At 36.8% G+C, this 18456-nt stretch overlaps 1 protein-coding gene across 2 annotated transcripts in view; it reads right to left on the bottom strand.

Moving 5' to 3' along the window:
- The window catches only part of LOC121671610 (macrophage mannose receptor 1-like), a 58686-nt gene that overhangs the window by 36496 nt on the left and 3734 nt on the right, over window positions 1-18456 (bottom strand). Inside the window, exons 2-7 of one of the 2 annotated variants that reach the window (XM_042043596.1) lie at window positions 17544-17945; window positions 15513-15686; window positions 11528-11689; window positions 8356-8469; window positions 5800-5946; window positions 1217-1399 (exon numbers count right to left, since the gene is read on the bottom strand). In XM_042043596.1, coding sequence (XP_041899530.1) covers window positions 1217-1399; window positions 5800-5946; window positions 8356-8469; window positions 11528-11689; window positions 15513-15686; window positions 17544-17945 — 1182 coding nt within the window. Of the gene's footprint in view, window positions 1-1216; window positions 1400-5799; window positions 5947-8355; window positions 8470-11527; window positions 11690-15512; window positions 15687-17543; window positions 17946-18456 lie in introns of those variants that run through there. The other variant, XM_042043597.1, reaches the window with a different exon arrangement.

The following is an 18456-nucleotide window of genomic DNA, read 5'->3' as shown; positions in this document are numbered from 1 at the left end:
TTGTGAAAAGCCTGGTTTCCTTCAGGACTATTTGCTATTCTGAAACACTCACTTTTACAAAAACAGAACAGCACAGTCAGTTCAGGAAAGGTCTTTGGAAGAGGTATTAAACGATGAAACAACCTACTTCTCATATGTAAGGTGAAAATAGAACTACTTTCCTTTAGAACCTAACTTCTATCAAATGTCCTAATGTCTCATCGAGAGATTCCACCTTTCCTAAGGATACCTTTTGAAAGAGTAAAAGTTTCATGTTGTTCATGAACGAGCAACAAGTCACTCTTTCAGGAATGTGACGAGAAGTGAAAGTTGCCATGAAGGTGTCTAGGATACAAAAATAAAACATATCAGCTGTTTTATGATTTCCACTCCAAGACTGCTTTTATGCTGCAGCTCAAAGTACATGGCTACACTTTCAGTGAAGGATAAACTAATTCACCTTTACCTGGCACTGAAAGCACACATAGGATCAGTCACTGCAAAGAAGCACACATAGGTGTGAACATGCTTCTCCCATCAAAAAGCAGTTAACTGTTCCTCCATGCAAAAGCAGGTTCATGTAAAGCAATAGCAACCATGAAATTGCCTCAGAGTCTGCATGGCTGCATTTTCTGAATGAACACATCTTCCATCTGTAGACTAACTTGCCTTGCAACAGCTCAGAAACCAAGCACCTAAGTACTGTATTTGATATGGGGCACATCTGAATCCATGTACTGGGACAGATAGATTCTGTTTCAGAAGAAACACAAGCAGCATGACTTGAAATGTAAGCACATGGCAGTGCCAATAATAGGACACAGATCTTCCCAAACTGTCTTGGACTAGCAGACTTTCCTTCTCTTCATTTATTTTTACAGCTCAATTGAAAAATCCTTTTATGTTCTGGAAAAGTTTTAAATTGTTTTAACCTATATAAAAGGAGGCACAAGCAGACCCTAAGAAATTGGAGTTTGGACATAATGCAATTTGCATCATTGACCACAGCTTTTTTGCGGCAGTAAAGTCTGTTTGGGTTTTGTGCTCCTATTCTGTGTTTTTTCTTCCTCTGATTTTTTTAATTTAAAATTTAACTCCTTCTGCACTCTGTGATCAGGGAAATTATTGTTTTTAAACAGTCTCCTCATTTTATTAGCAGGTAAGACATATTCAAAATACCTTCTTTACTCAGAATAAATATACGTGTATATATACGTTATTATGAAAAAATACTCACGGTACCCAAGTTGAGAAATAACAAAGCTGTATTCTTCAACATTATGGATGCTTGCCAGATCTCCATCCTCTTTTCTGCAAGATGTTAAGGCATCTTTCCATATTTTGGGGTCCCTATGAATTATGTAACAGTGACCAGCATATGACATCCATTGATCAGGACACCTAATAGGCACATTCACCTCTGAAAAAAAAATTGCCACAAAGAGTTTCAGAATACTATTCTTTACTAGAGACTAAACACATCAGAAAATATTCAAAAAAACATTAATCATGTATTTTCTTCACGAAGAACAACAGAGATGAAAAATACATAAAGGATAAAAGTCTTTGTGAATAATTGAAAGTTGAAATTTCCACATTGTTTTTAAGAACACTTCAGGTGCAAACAAGTGCTTGCAACTTGCGAAAAGACAATAAAACACTTTAAGTTTTGTCCTTTATATGCATGCATATTGACATACTAAAATGTAAGGTCTGCAGAGTGGTGCTTTATAATTTTTCTACACTGATGTCAGCACCTCTCTTTAATCCCCATGTTATATGTTAAGAATCTGACTTCACAATACATACTTATGAGAGTAACTATTTTTCCCCAAAACTTAGGCACTTTATGGATTAGCCCATCTGCTAGACTACAGAAAAAAATAACTGATTATATATAATCCCAAGAGAACCCAAATAAGACTACTGCTTTTAGGAATCCTTTTCAGAAGCTTAACTGATAAAATTATGCTGTCAAAGTAAATGATTTATGCTTAAAACTTGCTTTCAGAAGCTCAGTAGAACAGCACCAGGATATTGCCAACAAACACAAAGCTGTACAGCAAACAATTCAGCCTTGGGAGGAGTGCCACCTGAACATATAATAAACAGAGTATTGCTGTTGAAGAAACAAATTAGGATTCTTGCAGCTCTTTATTTATAATGAGCAGATGGGTTTAGCAAACACCAATATATAGAGTAGAACAAGGACAGCAGGTTTTCAGAAATTCTGCTGGCAAAAACACTTCTGTGTGTCAGAAGGAGAAGAAATGCCTTTGTTTAACAGTGGGATGTATTCTGTAGGAATGTTTAAATAGGCACCCAAACTCATGACCAGTCAGGCCCATGTTGAAGGCACATATCCTGTTTCAACTGGAACATACTGATGATTAATAGATATATAGTGCCACAACGCACACTTCTGCCGGTTCAGGCCTGCCTCTGAAAAGTACTAGCATGTTCTCACAAAGTTCAAATAAAACTAAACCTTTTTTCCCCAGGACAAGGGGCTCAATACTTGGTCAGAGACCTCTCAATTCTGCCACAGGAGAGGAAGAACTGAAAAAGAGAGTGGAGGAAGCCCAGGAAAACAAACTGAATGTACGTGGTGATGTTGGGAGAAACAGGAGAGCACAGAGGTGAAAAATGCTTTTGTAGAAGTTGTCTGATGCTTCAGGCAGCCGCCTAATTTGTCCTATACCTGGTCTCAGCTCCGAGCATATGCATTTTACAGTGCTTTGCCATAAATCAGAGAGCACTCAACATACCCGTCTGCAAACTGCAAACACTGAATGGAACAGAAATCAACAGTTCAGGCAGGGCTGCAGGAAGAGTCACAAAGGTATTTATGTCTCAGTGAGTCCATGAGCATCTCTTTTTCAAGCTGATGGAGACTGTGACAATATTACTCACTGAACACTGAAGCAGCTATGGCAGGACAGGAAAACTTTTCCTTGTAGACCCAGTAACACCAGAGAACTTGTTGCAGGCCACAAAACAAAAAAAGCATTTGATGGTCTAGTTTCCTTGGTGTAAGCCTTATTGAATTACATTGCTGGGGACTTCTTAGCACAAGAAACTCTTCGTTCTTCATTTCAACTACTCAGCAAAAATGAACCCTGTGCTTCCCCATTCTACTTTTAAAGAAAATACTAGACAACTCAAAGCCATCCAGTTTACTTTTTCATCCTAATGGAAACAAGTACTACTACTCCCTGGATATCATTTCACTTAAACAAAAAAAGCAATGCAAATTATCACAAATAAAAGGTAAAAGATGATATTGCATTAATGTGTAAAGAATATTATTCCAAATGTCAAGCTGATAAATTTATTGGCCTGTAACTGTAGAATTGTTATTCCTCAAATAGAGAACAAGTACTCTTGTAAAGTTAACTTTTTTATAAGCTTGACTTTCTGAAGTCTGAAAATCTCACAGTGGTTGACTTGGGTGTCTAAAAGGGTGAAAGCACTAGCTGAAGCCAGTCTCATGACTCAGACATGCAAATTTCTCTCTTAGACCCATCCTCTGTGGTCTGATAAGGGAGAGAGACACAGCATCCCAGCAATAACAGTAAGAGAATTTATTTCTTCTAACTGAATATTTAAAGGAACATTTGGAAAGAGTACTTTAAGATCACTGCACTTTGTTGGCTTGGGATGAAATCTGCGCTGGCAATCACTTGGTGGAGGTAGACAGACAGCCTTTCCTTTCAACGTTTTGAAGCTGAAATTAATACATTTCTATTAATCTACTTAGCTGTGTTACAGAACAAATTCTCTGTAGCCCTAAGACTCTACATCACTTTGATGTATAAAATGATGTAGCCCTCTGCTGGAAAAAATACTTTGTTACAAGAAATAGGAAACAAAACCTCAAAACAATCCTGCAGATGTTTGCTTTGTGAAAATCCATCTGTAATGAAAACAAACATTCTGTAAAGATCTTTCCCGACTTTGTTTTGAACACAAGCATGATTAAATTCTGTTGTAAAATGTTCCTCTGTCCCACATACTGTCCTGTTAGACAAAATTATAACTTCTAGGGTTAAAATTTCGAAGGCTTGTCTCTGTGTTTAATGTCAGGTGAACAACTACGTGCATGTATGAATTTGCAAGTAATTTATTTCTTAACTCAGGAAAACATGATCTGCCACGAGTTTTCCCTTACACCTTTAGAAGCTGAGGGCACTTAACACCTTGCATGATTCCACGCTTACTCCTTTTATTACTTCCCCCCGTGGGACATTTTGGAAAATATTTTATGAAGTGAACCGCTGCCAATTGCTGGTTTATCTGTCACAGTGTTTCCTCAGCAATTTCTGTTTAATTGAAAACTTCTGTCTCTTCCTTCAAATTACTGGTAAACTGGAGGGTGGAGGTGGGGGGTAGTAACAAAAGCCAAATGCAAAAGAAAGTAATGACCATTAGACACACTCCCCCACTCCAAAAAAACTGAATTTAAATCTAAATAATATAGCAGCCAGTATTAAACTGATACTGTATTTATAGGCATCAGTGTTTCAGAACTGATGTGTGAAACCTGAAAGCTGAGCAGCAGCTAGTTGAATAACCTAAAACAACCCATATATAAATGGAACTATTTGGGTATCACTGGTATAAAAATACTAACGAATCTTTACATCTTAAATTAAGAAGTGATTTAAACACCCACTGAAATCTTTCTCAGCTAAGGCAATGAATGTGCTTGATTTCAACACTGAGGAATTAATTAAATTCATTAATTAATATGTATTTTAATGTCTAATTAATGATACACTAGATCATTCTTGTGGTTTTTTTCTCTTAGCAATAAAGCAAAACAAATGAGGCAGAATCCTCTGTCTTAAGTGTTTTTAACAGGATTGATTCTATATTGACAAAAGCAGAAAAATTATTTAAAAACACCAACTGTTTTTTAAGCCAAGTATCAAACAATGATTTTTCAAAACATCTGTTTCGCAAGTAGTGATGCATATTAATAAATGAACTGGAAATCTAGTAATAGCTTAGTGTTCTGCTTCTAAAGCTACACAAAATAATATTTGTGGATTTAGGAGATACAGGTATGTCCTGGATAAAGAAAGGGACTTGGAAAGAACAGAAAGAAGGAGTGATGAAACAAAGGAATAAGTTACAATGTGTTTATAATACACAGATAATAAGGAAACAGGTCTAAATAAATCTTATCCCTGTTCTGTCTTATGTACATTAGGCAAGTTCCAGAATCACATTTCCTCTGAAAAAGTATCTTTACACATCTAATTTAAATAATATAATAAAGAATTGTATATGCTTATTTATGTATACAAGTAAGTATTTCTATATTTCTATATAAATATTTCTATATTTCTAGACATATAAATACATTAAAATATCTAATTCAAAATAATTTTTAGAAATTCCTCTAGCCCACTACTGACTTGCAATGACTCATAAGTACTAAAAATTACAGGAAGAAGAAGTGAATTCGTTTAATTGTGTACATGGGGCTTCAGAAAATTACATCATTTTAAAAACATTAAATTCATGTTTTATTATTTTATAATCAGAATCTGACAATTCTGCTTGGTTTTGGAAAAGAGAACACAGTTTTGCAATTTGGAACTCAGGACTATTGAAGAAAGATTATTACACAGGAAATAGGGAGGCCAGAGCAAAAAGGAAGTACACACTGTTCACTTTTAGAGGGAATCTTGGACAAACCACAGTCTGCAGTGTCCTTTGCTTGGTTTTACCAAGTGCAATAACACCTATTCCAATTAAAGATAAAAATCACTGCTCATTTAGGATTTGTTGAGGGTATATTACCAAACCTACCTGTAGGAATAATGAAAGATTCTAAAGTAGCATTTCCTCGTTTACAAATATAGCCAAGTTTCTTATCACATTCCCAGTTCTCCCACTTAGCACCTTTGCTAGGATTTAATGCACCACAGATTTTTCCAGGTTCTGGAGAAGGATGGCCTAAAAAAAAAAAAACCAACAAAAATCCACCACCACAAACCTCAACAACAGTGTATAAGCACAACATGGTTACCCTCCCAGCTCTCACATTCTCTTCTGGTCCATGCTTCAACCATAAAATGCATTACCACACTGAAAGCTGTGGTACTCTACAGTCCTTTAGACTGAAGGGGGAAGTCCAGTCCCTTAAGAGATAATTTTTCCACAGAAGCCACAAGTCACAAATTCATAGTTTAACAGCCTCTTTACATGTTCAAAGTCTTGGTGAAAGGTATTAGAGCGCATATGTTTATTTTCTTTGGGATTTTTCCTCTTCTAAACAGAGAATGTCTAAGCTCCAGAGGACAGTCTTCAGGTAAAAAAACTGTTCAGTAAGCTAGTCAAATTCTGTACTTGGTGTAAGAAAAATAATAAGTAATTATTTTGCTGATGTGAACTTCTTGCCTATTTGTCTAAACAATACGATGATATCAGGATATTTGGATATTCTTGGATATAGTTGATTAGCATTAGCACTAACAAAAACACCTAGAAGAAAAATAGAACCTATAGAACAGAAGAAATTTCTGCAATAAACCAGGTGAACTTCTCAAGATCTGACCTACTGTTATTAAACTTAGCATGTTTTTTCTGTAATTTCTGACCATATGTCACTATATTACATATAAGCATTGGTACTACACAGAATAAACATAACAAAAGAATATTTTTAGTGTCCAAGATTGTTCACTGAAATTTTCTTATATCATTATGATTTCATTACTTTAGATTAAATACAGTCTTATATTTTCAGTCACGTTCTCTCTTATTCCCATAGGAGAAATAGATATGCTAACTTCAAAAATATAATCTTAAATTGTTTTAATGCACAAAGAAGTTCAGCTGTTGGCAGCTAGAACTCAAAAATTTCTAAGCAAAATAATTTTTTTTAAACATTGATAACAGTTCCAATTTTTTTCTGTCATTTATTTAGGGCTAGTGAAATGGAAAAATATGAAGTTTCCACAAATTCCCTTCAAATGTACCAGTAGAAAAGCAGCCAGTTCTTGAACATCCAGTGTAATGGAGATGAGACAGAGGTAGGCTGACCAACATAAAGTCATGAAGGAGATAGCACGAATATAAAACATGTTATATGGACATAAGAGTAGAGTAAGAGTACCTTTGAATGAAATTAAGGAACATAATGAGTTAAAGATAAATGCAGCCCATTTTTGTTAGATCAAAACCCATCTAATTCTTTACAGTACAACTGAGAGTTGTCTGCAGTTTTAACAACCATGAACAGCTCCTCTGGCTGCTTTGGCTCCATCTCACAACTGTGTTTCCCCCACTCCTTCTTGCATCCAGATTCTCATCAGTGCACTCGGATGACAGATCTATAAATACCTTCACAGCAACTTGCAGTTCATCTGTTTGCCTGTGTGCTCACTCCACTGGAGAGCTGTTCATAAAGTAGTTCAATTCACTCTTCAGGGTTTACTACTTAAGAAGTTTGTCCACCTAAAACATGCTTTTGGGCTTATCTACACAAGGGAGGCCCTGGGTGATACGCTGGAGCATGCAGGTGTGGTTACTGGTCATTAAATACATCTGAAATTCTCAGTGAAGATAAAGAGCATTTACACTGCAGACATCTACTTTAAATCAGTCTCCAAAAGCTTCCTGAATAGCCAGTGCAAAGGAACAAGGCAAGGATCCTGAGAAAAGAGACCTTTACACAGGCACTCTGTATAGTCAACCAGAGATACAGCCCGTCACCATGTGCACAGATGGCATAGAAACAGGCTTTTTAATGATGGTACCAGAGCTCAACACTGCAGCTACAGCTGTCAAGTAGCTGGGCTTCCATCAAAATAGACTAGCCTCAAATGTTTGGTTTCATACGTGTTACTGTTGTAAGTAGGTTAATCCCACACGAAAAAGAAAATCTATTCTTTAAACAAATTTTAAAAATTGAACAAAAAACAAATTGGAAAGGAATTTTAAAAAAAGGAAAAAGAAAAATAAAATAAAATTTTAAAAAACAAAGCAGACAAACAAATCCACCCCCCACAAAAAAACACTGATCAGTCTAATCTCACAAATGAAGACATCTACAGTACCTGATTTCTTCTGTATTCAGAAATAAAATAAACTAAGAAGATATGCAAATGAAGTGTCAACAGATGACTTAAAACTTTCCTATGGATTTTGAGGCTACCTTTTCCATTATGAATAATAAATTAAGCCCCATGTATATCCCTAGCATAAGGGCCATTACTCACAGTGTTTATAATCTCTATCAGAATCTTTCAACATCAAAACAAGCTCAATAATTGCAGGAGAATAGACTGCCAGAAAAGATATCTGTTACACAATGACCAAATTTTTGCCTTCTGAACTGAGTAGCAATGTATGTAACCTTACCTGGAACCCAGTTTAAGTACCGAAGAGGAGCACCACCAACCCATTGCCATCCACTGTTGAAATTCAAACTGTTAAGACCAAACCAGAGAGCTGAACTCAGTGTGCGAGTCAGACCTAGGTAACAGAGACACAGAGAGATATTGGAAGCCCACAGCAAGAGCAAGAACCTCCTAAAGACTTGAGGATTGAATTCTAGTGGAGCCGTCTCCTTCTCCTTTTTCCTAGTAAAAGTTTTAACAATTTTTAATGTTCTAGTTAAGGTGGTTAAGCTAAACCTGCAAAACAGGTCATTGGTAAGTTACATACAGTTACATTGGTCAGTTTAGTTTTAGGTTTGGAGAATTGTATTACGACAGGGAACAAAATGACTCTGCTACCATTGATCACAAACATGAAACTTTTTTTTCAGAACTATAAAATATTAAATGGATAAAGTTGCAGAAAAGGTCACGAAACCAAAAATCAGTTTTCTAAAATGAAAGATATAGTTTTCCAGTGTGTATTTTCTCTTCCATAAAATTAACAAGTGTTAATTTCACAGTGTAAAAAACCTGTTCTCATTTATCAAAATACACGAAAATTCAATCATTGCAAACATCATCTTTTTAACAGAATTACTTGTGCATTTTTCAGACTGATCTGATTTCAGTTCTTTAGCCAATGATAAGTCAGTCTTCTAAAAAACAATTCAAATTTATTCCTCTAGATCTGAAAAGCAATCAGAAATATGGTCCTACTGAACATTATTCATAGTCACTACTAATTAATTGTCTATCTGTGCCATTAGCATAAGGAATCACAGCTGGATGACTGATTTTTTAAATTTAAGCGCATTTCTGCATAGTTCACAGAAAATCATTGTGCAATGTGTAACATTTGTTTCTGCTTCTACTGAAGGCATCATGCCAAGATGTTGCAATTTGTAGTTGTCTTTGACACCACAAGGATGGGCAGCACTTGAAGCATGGCAAAGTTAAAAGGAAAGGTAGTTAACTACTGGAAAGGACTGGAACCTCATACCTGCTTTTGCACCAACATGTTAACATGTTCTATTACTTCTTCTGGACAAACACGTTGAGGGTTCTGAGAACTGAGCCTGACAGGAAATCCTGGTACTGCCAGTACAGTTGTATAATGAAAAACTGATCTTCACATGCATTTAGCAACCATATCTATTAGTTTGCAATTAAAACACATCAAGTGATAACTAACTTCTGTGTCAGTGACAGTTTGCTCCCTTGAGCGCTAATTTCAACAATAATTTTGTCACAGTCATTAAAAAAACAACCTATGTTTTGACCACATCTTAAAATTGAAAACAAAAATCTAGACAGAACAAATTGTTCATAGCATTAAAAATACATTTCTCATTTCTCTTAAGTGGAGAAATACGGATTTGATTGATAGACTACCAGATGGATAAGGAATTGGCTGGGTGTCTGCATCCAAAGAGTTACAGTCAGTGGCTTAGAATCCAAATGGAAACCAGTAACACGTGGTGTTTCTCTAGGGTCTATATTGAGACCAGTATTCTTAACATCTACGCCAGTCACATAGACAGTGGGATTGGGTGCACCCTCAGCAAGTCTGCAGATGACACCCAGCTGAATGGTGTGTTTGACTCACTTGAGGGAAACAATGGCAACCAGAGGGCCTCTGACAGGCTTGAGGAGTAAGCCCGTATCAGCCACATGAAGTCCAACAAGGCCAAGCACCAGGTCCTGCCCCTGGATCATGGAAATTCACCGTATCAATATGGACTAGGGGATGAATGGATAGAGAGCAGCCCTGCAGAGAAGGAGTTTGGGGTGCTCATGAATGAAAAGCTGGACATGACCCAGTAACGTGCACTTGCAGCCCAGAAAGCCAAATATGTCCTGGGCTGCATTCAAAGCAGTGTGGCCAGCAGGGCAAGGGAGGGGATTCTGACCCTCAAAACCCTGCTCTAGTGAGACCCACTTGGAGTTCTGCATTCAGCTCTGGGGTCCCCAGTACAAGAAAGCCATGGATCAAGTCCAGAGGAGGAAAGAAAAATCATCAGAGGGCTGGAACATCCCTCTTGTGAAGAATGGCTCAGAGATCTGGGGTTGCTCAGCCTGGAGAGGAGAAGGCTCTGGGGAGACCTTGTCATGGCTTTTCAATAAATAAAAAGGACTTCTAAGAAATTTGGAGGAAGCCTTTTTACCAGGGCTTGTAGTGACAGGACAAGGGACAACAGTTTAAAAATGAAAGAGGGTAGATTTAGATTGGATACAATGAAGACATTTCTTACAATGTTGATGGTGAGGCCCTGGAACAGGTTGTCCTGAGAAATTGTTGATCCTCATCATTGAAGTGTTCAAGGTAAGGTTGATGGGACTTTGAGCAACCTAGTCTAATCCATGATAACCTATACCATGGCAGAGAGGTTGGACTAGATGATCTTTTAAATGCTCCTTCCAACCCAAACTATTCTCTAATTGTCTGATTCTATGAATTTAGAGTACAACATATAGCTTATAGCATAGAATATTTTATCATTCAGCTGATGTAACATATTCAAAATATTTTCTCATCTACTTAATAGATGAATTAGTGGACTATTTCATGTGTGTACACAGGCTGAGAAGGTAATAAAGAGGACTTTCTCAATGCAGAATGTAAATATATTCAAGTACAAATTTAAGAATTTTCTCATAGGAGAAGTTTGGAAACTCCTTCCAAAAACATTGAAGGAGATTGAAACTGAGACCATTTGTGAGTCATTTTGTTTATTAGTTCTTTTTCTTCTCATATTGTAGGATATACTGAAGATTCAATGGCTTTAGTGAAATAGGCAAAACTGCTGACTAATACACACTACAAAAAGAGTGCAAAAAGGATGCAATCTTGGTATCTACATCTTCAGTTTACAAACTATGTTGCATTTTTCTGCATTCCAATATTCATTCTTTGTTGCCTGCACTACTTAATTGTATATTTTATGTTACTCTTAACTTATGGCAATATTTAATCACGATAAAATAAATATTATCTGTCCTATACTTGCAGCTGAATCATTCAATATAACTATTTCAATTTACTAACTACCAGAATTGAACAAATATAAATCTTTAAGATGGAACATGCCATATTAGTGTCACTGTTGCAATAATATGCTTTTTTAAAAACATGATGGATAATATTAACCTACCTGTCAGGTATGTTTGTTCATGTAATTCTGTGATGCTTAATAACTCTGCCCTCTGCTGTTGACAGCTTTTTCTTGCCTGATGCCATTTCAAAGCTGTCTCAGAGTTTATCTGGTACTGGACATTTGTTAAAGGATCTATGTTCCAGAAATCATTAGCAGTAACTGTAGAGAGAAAAGAAAATGCTGTAACTCATCATGAAACCAGATAAAATATAGAAAAAAAAATTGCATAGCAAAAGCGACAAAATGCCTGAACACTGCTATAGACAAATGGCTTGAAAGGAATCCTGAGGTTCTCTAATGTAATAGTAGATCCAGGGCAGCAGACAGGGAATGAAACAAGGTCACCGTTTTCTCTGGTACAACAAATCTTCTGTTTAAGGTAAACAATGAGTGGATAAAAACATGCCAAAATAGTTGATTTGTGAATGTGGAGAAAAAGACTAAAAACTTCCAGGGTGATGCTAGCTAAGGTGTATATCAAGTTGACCTTTTTTCTGAGATAAACCCCAAATTTTCTTACTAATTTGGGTTACTATGTAAAGTGGCTATGTATTACCTTACTGTGGTGGTGGTAATCAGACCCAAGTGCTGAATGAAAAGCTGACATCATCACCATCCAGCTCACACTTCCCTGCAATTCCTGATTTCTTAAGCATGTGTCTGACATAGCATGACTTTCTCCTCCACCACACAGCCTGACTGAACTCCCTAAATACCTGAACTTGGCACTTTTAGGCAATGTTGGTGAAAGCATCATCCAAAAGGACCCAACACTAGAAGTTACCCCAGAAGGTACCACACTCTTTACACTGCTGCAGTCTCTTCTGGCTCATCTCAATTGTATCTCCACCAACAAGCAACAGAAAACAGTGTGATCTTGATCTGCCAAAAATGGAACCTACATGACGTCCCAACACTGAGCTAAATATCACATAAAGGGAATAAAGTTGTGTGACAAAAGCAGAACACAGCAGAAATCGCTGCATGTCTGCCAACAATGAGAAAACAACTGAAATTCCTGAAGCCTTTATCAGCTTGTCAAGTTGTCATCTCGGAAAAAATTGAGAGAAAGAGGTTTCTTTTGAATTCAGAGCGCTCAGAAAACCTCAGTGTGCAAACAGAGGGAAACAGTACAATAAGCAAAACTCAAGACAAAGCATGGTACCTGTAAAATATCAGGAGGTCACTTAACAGTTCCACTTTTTCCTGTATTAAATCTGATTATCTGTAGGTAATAGGAAGTGTTTCTTTTCAAATTATCTTTATTTTTTAAAAGAAATCAAATATAACCTACTGTAAAATAATGACATTTCAATAAAAATGGGGACTTTCATCGGATTATCTTTATCCACAAATCAACTTCTGTCAAAAATATTTTGTAACTATCAGAATCAAAACTTCTTTGCTATACTATGTTCTAAAAGACCATAAATTCCTGTGCACAAGGCTGGGGTAAAATGAATATTGCAAAAGTAGTAAAATCTATAATTCAATAAAGAAAATTGGCTCTGACTTGATAGTAAGTGGTTTATAAATCTCATGCAGTTATTACAAAGAAGAGGTAAAAAGTCTTGGGCATTCATCCAACCTTCCACCTCAGTTCCCCAGTCTCATAATTTATAGCTGAATTCCATATGGTGCTCGCCGGTGGAATTTTGGCCTTTCATAAAAATAAAACTCATTTCTAAATCTCAGAAAATCTGCTTTTACAACACTTGAGTTTTAAGAGATCACATGTCTTTTCAGAGCAGGATCTTGGAAAATCTATATGCTGTTGTTTAAAGCTTAGTTCCCCAGGGAAAGAAGAAGATGAATCACTTTTCTGGAATAATATATTTTAGTATCTAAGCTAAACTAATGTTCAATCACAACTGTCCTTAGTACAGAAGTAGAAAATTAATAAAAATCTGAACTCCATCCCTACACAGATGAATGCACCATGCATTTATTCTCTGCAGTTTTTGTTTCTGTTCTAGTCACCTGCATTTTTATGCATGGCTTAGAAGGCTTTCTGAATCCTTCGTTAAAACTATGGCTCTTTCATCTGTCAAGAAAGAGGCCTCCATGGACTTCTTCCCACTGGAATAGAGCTATAGGTACACACTGAGTCACTCTCCTGATGGTCGTACACTGTGCAACCTGTTTGCTTCCCCAACACCTTCTCTGAAGTGCAGAACACAGTTCAAAAAGTCATGGTGTAACCTATAAAGAAGCAGAATTTTCTAGGCTACTAAAAATTGTTTGTTGTAGCAGCAGCACTTCTTAGCTCCTTTCCTAAAGGAGATTTAAGCTTAAGATTTAACCTCAGATTTAAGCTTCTGCTGTTACTGTGTCAGCATCTCTTTCTAAATCACCAAATAAAGGGTCATAATCACAATTATGGCGCCACCACTGATAAAATTTCTCCACCTCTGTTGATTATAATAACTGTTCCAAGTATGGCTTCATGCCCTCTTCATTTTGGAGAACACTTGACGTGGATTTGGTCACAATGAAAAGGGACTGGGTCAGCCACAGCCATTTCACTGAAGGTCCTGGCCCCGGTATGAGCAGCTTTAATAGTTTGCATCACATATTTTCATGCTGGCATTCTTGGTCCCCCAGACAGTTTAAGAAACAGCAAACACTTTATTCTTAGTAAGTAAACTTTTACACACACAGACTTAAACATTCTATTTTTAAAGGTGTTGCTGAAGTTTATTAACTTATCACTCTCTCATATCTCACTCTTTTTTTTTCATAGGGATGACTAAAACTTCTTCCACCATGGAAAATATATGACCCAAACTTGAATATTTTATAGCCAGTACTGAAGAATCAGGAAGGAAACATGCAGGCAATCAGCATAAAGCAGCTTTTTCCAAACACAATCACTGCCATCTGAATGGATTTCCTTGAATTATGCCGAAGAATTAAACAAAATTTTAATGATGCCTCCTATTTTTTGTACTCAAATACTACTAGGCAGAGAGCATTCTTAAGTCAACTTTGCTTGTGCTTTATTAATGGGATTGACATTCCCAACATGTTTTTATTGTCTGGAAAATGATACTGGCATAGGAGAAAAAAAAGTGCTGTTTTTATTCGTCTGAAATACTGAATGCAACATTCATGAAAATCAGGCAAGGACATCAGTATTTTGTCATCAAACCAGTTAAGATCAACCCAAACACTTTTCTTAACATCAAAGGAAAGGCATATTTTTCTCCTTAGCTCTGATTGCAGCCAGCTGGAGCTTTACACAAAAACACAATAATAAAGAAGAAGGGAGGAAGAAGTGCTACCCTTCTCAGCATGACAGAAGAAGCAGCTTGCAGACAAAATGTTAAATACGTATTTTACAGAGGCCCAGAGTAAATTCATTAAAATTTAGAAGAATTCAAATACATGCAGGCATAAATAACTCCCGTTTACTTAACGTAAGATCAACATTTCTAAATAAAGCTCTGCATATTCATAATACTGCATTTTAAACTCCAAGTATACTCAAACCAGGAAATTTAGAATACAAATGCTTCTAACTGAGTTAAAAGACAGAACTAAAATACAGTACACAGATTTGGGAAACACTGGAATGTAGTAAAGAGTTTATGAAAGCTCTTTTGTGTCTAGAAGGCAACTCATTCTCCAAAGTAACTTTAATTTTCAATTAAACTGTATTCTAGCTTCCAGGTTTCTATTTTTTGGCCTTCTGCATGTACTATTTATGCTAATGTAACATCTTTGCATTGAATATACCTTCTCTTTAAGTAAATGGTGTAGGTAGAGATTCCGGCACATGATTAACATACTTTCACCCAGAAATAACTGGGCAATGTTTTTTATGCTGGGTGCTATATTTGGATATTTAGGTAGCTCTTAAGTGGAAAGCCAGCTAAACAGAGACAGAAACTGAACCATTTCAAACTGTAAAGCATGTTATGGACATATTTCCAGGCAGCTGAGTAACAGCACAGCAGAATCATGAACGGAAAAAGCTTACATTTTGTTGGGCAAAATCCATACTTCTTGTCGACATCATAGTCGGAAGTGGTTCCACACCAGAACCATCCATCTGACCTGCCAGCATCTGTGCAGTCAGCATACCATTTACCACCAAACTTAAAAGGAAATACACAAGGGGCTCCATTGTCATTTCCTTTCACTGTGTAGGTATCTAAGGAGACACAACAATTCAAAAATGTACAAACATTAATAAGCATGGGATATATAAGGGTTCATCTTTATGATCCTATTACAAAAGCAACTGTAGCAACTGTACTAGAAATGGGACATTGATCATCTTACTCTAGGTCTAAGCTAATATCCCTGTTCACAATGAGACAAATTTTTGTTGCTAAGGGAGACAAGTGACCACAACTGACTGAGCCAAAATAAGTACATTCCTGTGCTAAATTTCCCATGCATAACAATCAAAAGTACAAAATCCACACAATTAAGCAATTTTTTAAAGCGCAAAAAACTGTTGAGTGTTCCGTCAATAACTCAGTCAACTGCTGATCATTTTAGACGTGGAAGAACATGTACACGTAAACTTGAAAGATATATACCATGGAGTGACTCCAATATATTATGCCCAAATAAATTTTATATTTGTATCTAAAGATAATTCTTGTTTTATCAGAAACCCGACTCAATGAAACTTAACAAAGTGGCTATGATGCCTTTTATTGGTCTTAAAATCAAGACTCAAACACGGTTAGAAGGGAAAAAGGGATTTTACCTTGGTATTTATTTTAAGGATCCTTAGGTGCACTACGTTCAGGTCGAATGCACCCCAAGGCACACCGCAATGCACACCCCCCAAAAGATCTGGTATAACATTATAGGTTTTATTAATTAGCATATCTATCAAAGATTCCCCAATGAGAGGCTTGAGTGAGCCCCCCTCCCCAAGGAACCTTCCCCTGGGTGGTTCTATCTTAGTTTACAGAATGTGTTCTGGGGAGGACCTTGGGGTCTGGGGCACACTAACCCCTACCTATGAAGCTTCTAGAATGTTTAGTCTCTTAGCAGAACAAACAAGTCCAAGAATGTAGGCAGAAAGCACAAAGAATACAGAAAAGGCAAAAAATCATCATGGCATCAGCTAAAGCAGCTTTTTATGTGTGCACATGTACTGTACATGCATTGACGGAAGGACATACGGGGGAATTGTACTTGACAAGGACTTTTGGAGAGGTGACATGCTATGGTCACTGTCTCAGAGCTGCTAGAAAACAGAGGAGGAGGAAATAGCAGGACATTATTACATCTCCCTCCTGCCTTCTTTCACATAATTTGCTTTGCTAGGGTTCTTCTATTCTGGCTTCTGGCCAAGGACTAGTACTGTAATCAGCCAAGGTGTAAACCACAGAAACTGCACCCATACCTCCCTCTGTGACCATTTCTGTTTATCAAAGAATACTAAATGGGAAGTCAAATGTATTCCCAGATACCCATCATGAATATATATAGAGATGTATTATACACAACTTTTTCAAATTTAACTATTTAAAATATCATATTTCTTTATCTAACATTTTAGCACCAACTCTGAGACTCCCTTCAAACACCTAGGAAGACATACATTGGAAGTGAATATATCAAGAGCTAACTAATATCTTACAGATAGTTAATATTTGCACCCAAAGGAAAAAAAATATAACCAACAGACTATACATTTACACTACATCTTTCTGTACACACACAGTAAATAGTAAAAGCTATAATCAACTGTTGTGTAATAGTTATACACGTTTTGAATAACCATAGAATTTTCTTTTCTCTCCAAATGAATCACTACCATGCATGGTTAATCATCTATCAGCACTTTGACAAGTTTGACAAAAAACTAAATTAACCCCTCAAAAAACAAAAAGCACACACTCAATCGAGTATTGTTGATTTCACCTGAATTCACACCCACTGATCATTAATAAGATTAAGGAAATTCTCCTACACATAAAAATATTTTAATTAACTACACATAAAAATGAGTTTTAAATACAGAAGTGAATTTACAGAACTTTACCTTCATAGCCTCGAGAACACAGATCGTCTGTGGTTCCGTAGACTTTCCACCTACTCCATAAACCAGATCCCTTGTACAGCATAATATTCCTTTCCTGTTTGTTTCCATAGTTGAAAAACAAATCTTCCCCTTGGATTGCAAAGAGAGTCTCATTTCTGCATTCCCATCGCTGAAGTTCACTAGCCTTGTCACAAGGATACAGAGTGATCGGAACCCAGTCTTTCTTCGAAGGCACTCCCAAGCACAATTTGAACGCTATGCTCATAAGCTGGTGATCTGAGACCCACCTGAATTTTTGTGACTCATTTTCTTGAACGCAAGGAGCCATAGTCACTGAATTAGAACTTTGAGCCAGTACACAGCGTTTGTGATCTTCATTATATATTAAGAAGATGCTAGTATCTGTAAGAAAAATAACACTGGAATCATTTGGGTTGAAGTAATCTTACCTACTATCTAAATGAAATATGAATCTGGACCCTCCCCTTAAAATCTCATCATCTGTTCAGCAAAAGAAGATGTGGAGTACACCTGGTAAAGTGGCTCTACAATGCAACTAGTTCAGATGTGAGGACATTTCAACTATTTTGTGTCAGTGAAAGCATCTATACACAAAAGCCCAAGGCAGCAGAGGTGTAGATTAGTGTCTCCTTTCGGTTTAAAGCACGGGTTAAACTGAAGAGAGAAAACACACTCATGGTATTAATCCAAGCTGCACCCATGGGAGTTACTGAAAAGAGGGAGAACGGACACCGTAGAGAGCAGATCCTGACACTGAACTGTTCAGCAGCACTGGCTCCCGGGCATGGGGAGATGACAATAGTCACTAAGGGCTTCAGGCTCCATTTCCTTGCAGTGGGGAGCTCTGCTCTCAAAAGCCCTGTTAAAATCTTTAAAGTATTAACTGAGGGGA

The sequence above is a fragment of the Corvus kubaryi genome, unplaced genomic scaffold (genome assembly GCF_017639235.1).
Source record: "Corvus kubaryi isolate FWS band 111438036 unplaced genomic scaffold, C.kubaryi_AGA036_p1.0 37398, whole genome shotgun sequence".
NCBI lineage: Eukaryota > Metazoa > Chordata > Aves > Passeriformes > Corvidae > Corvus > Corvus kubaryi.
Note: the sequence above shows the minus strand (reverse complement) of the source record. Positions and strands in the feature narration are given on the sequence as shown.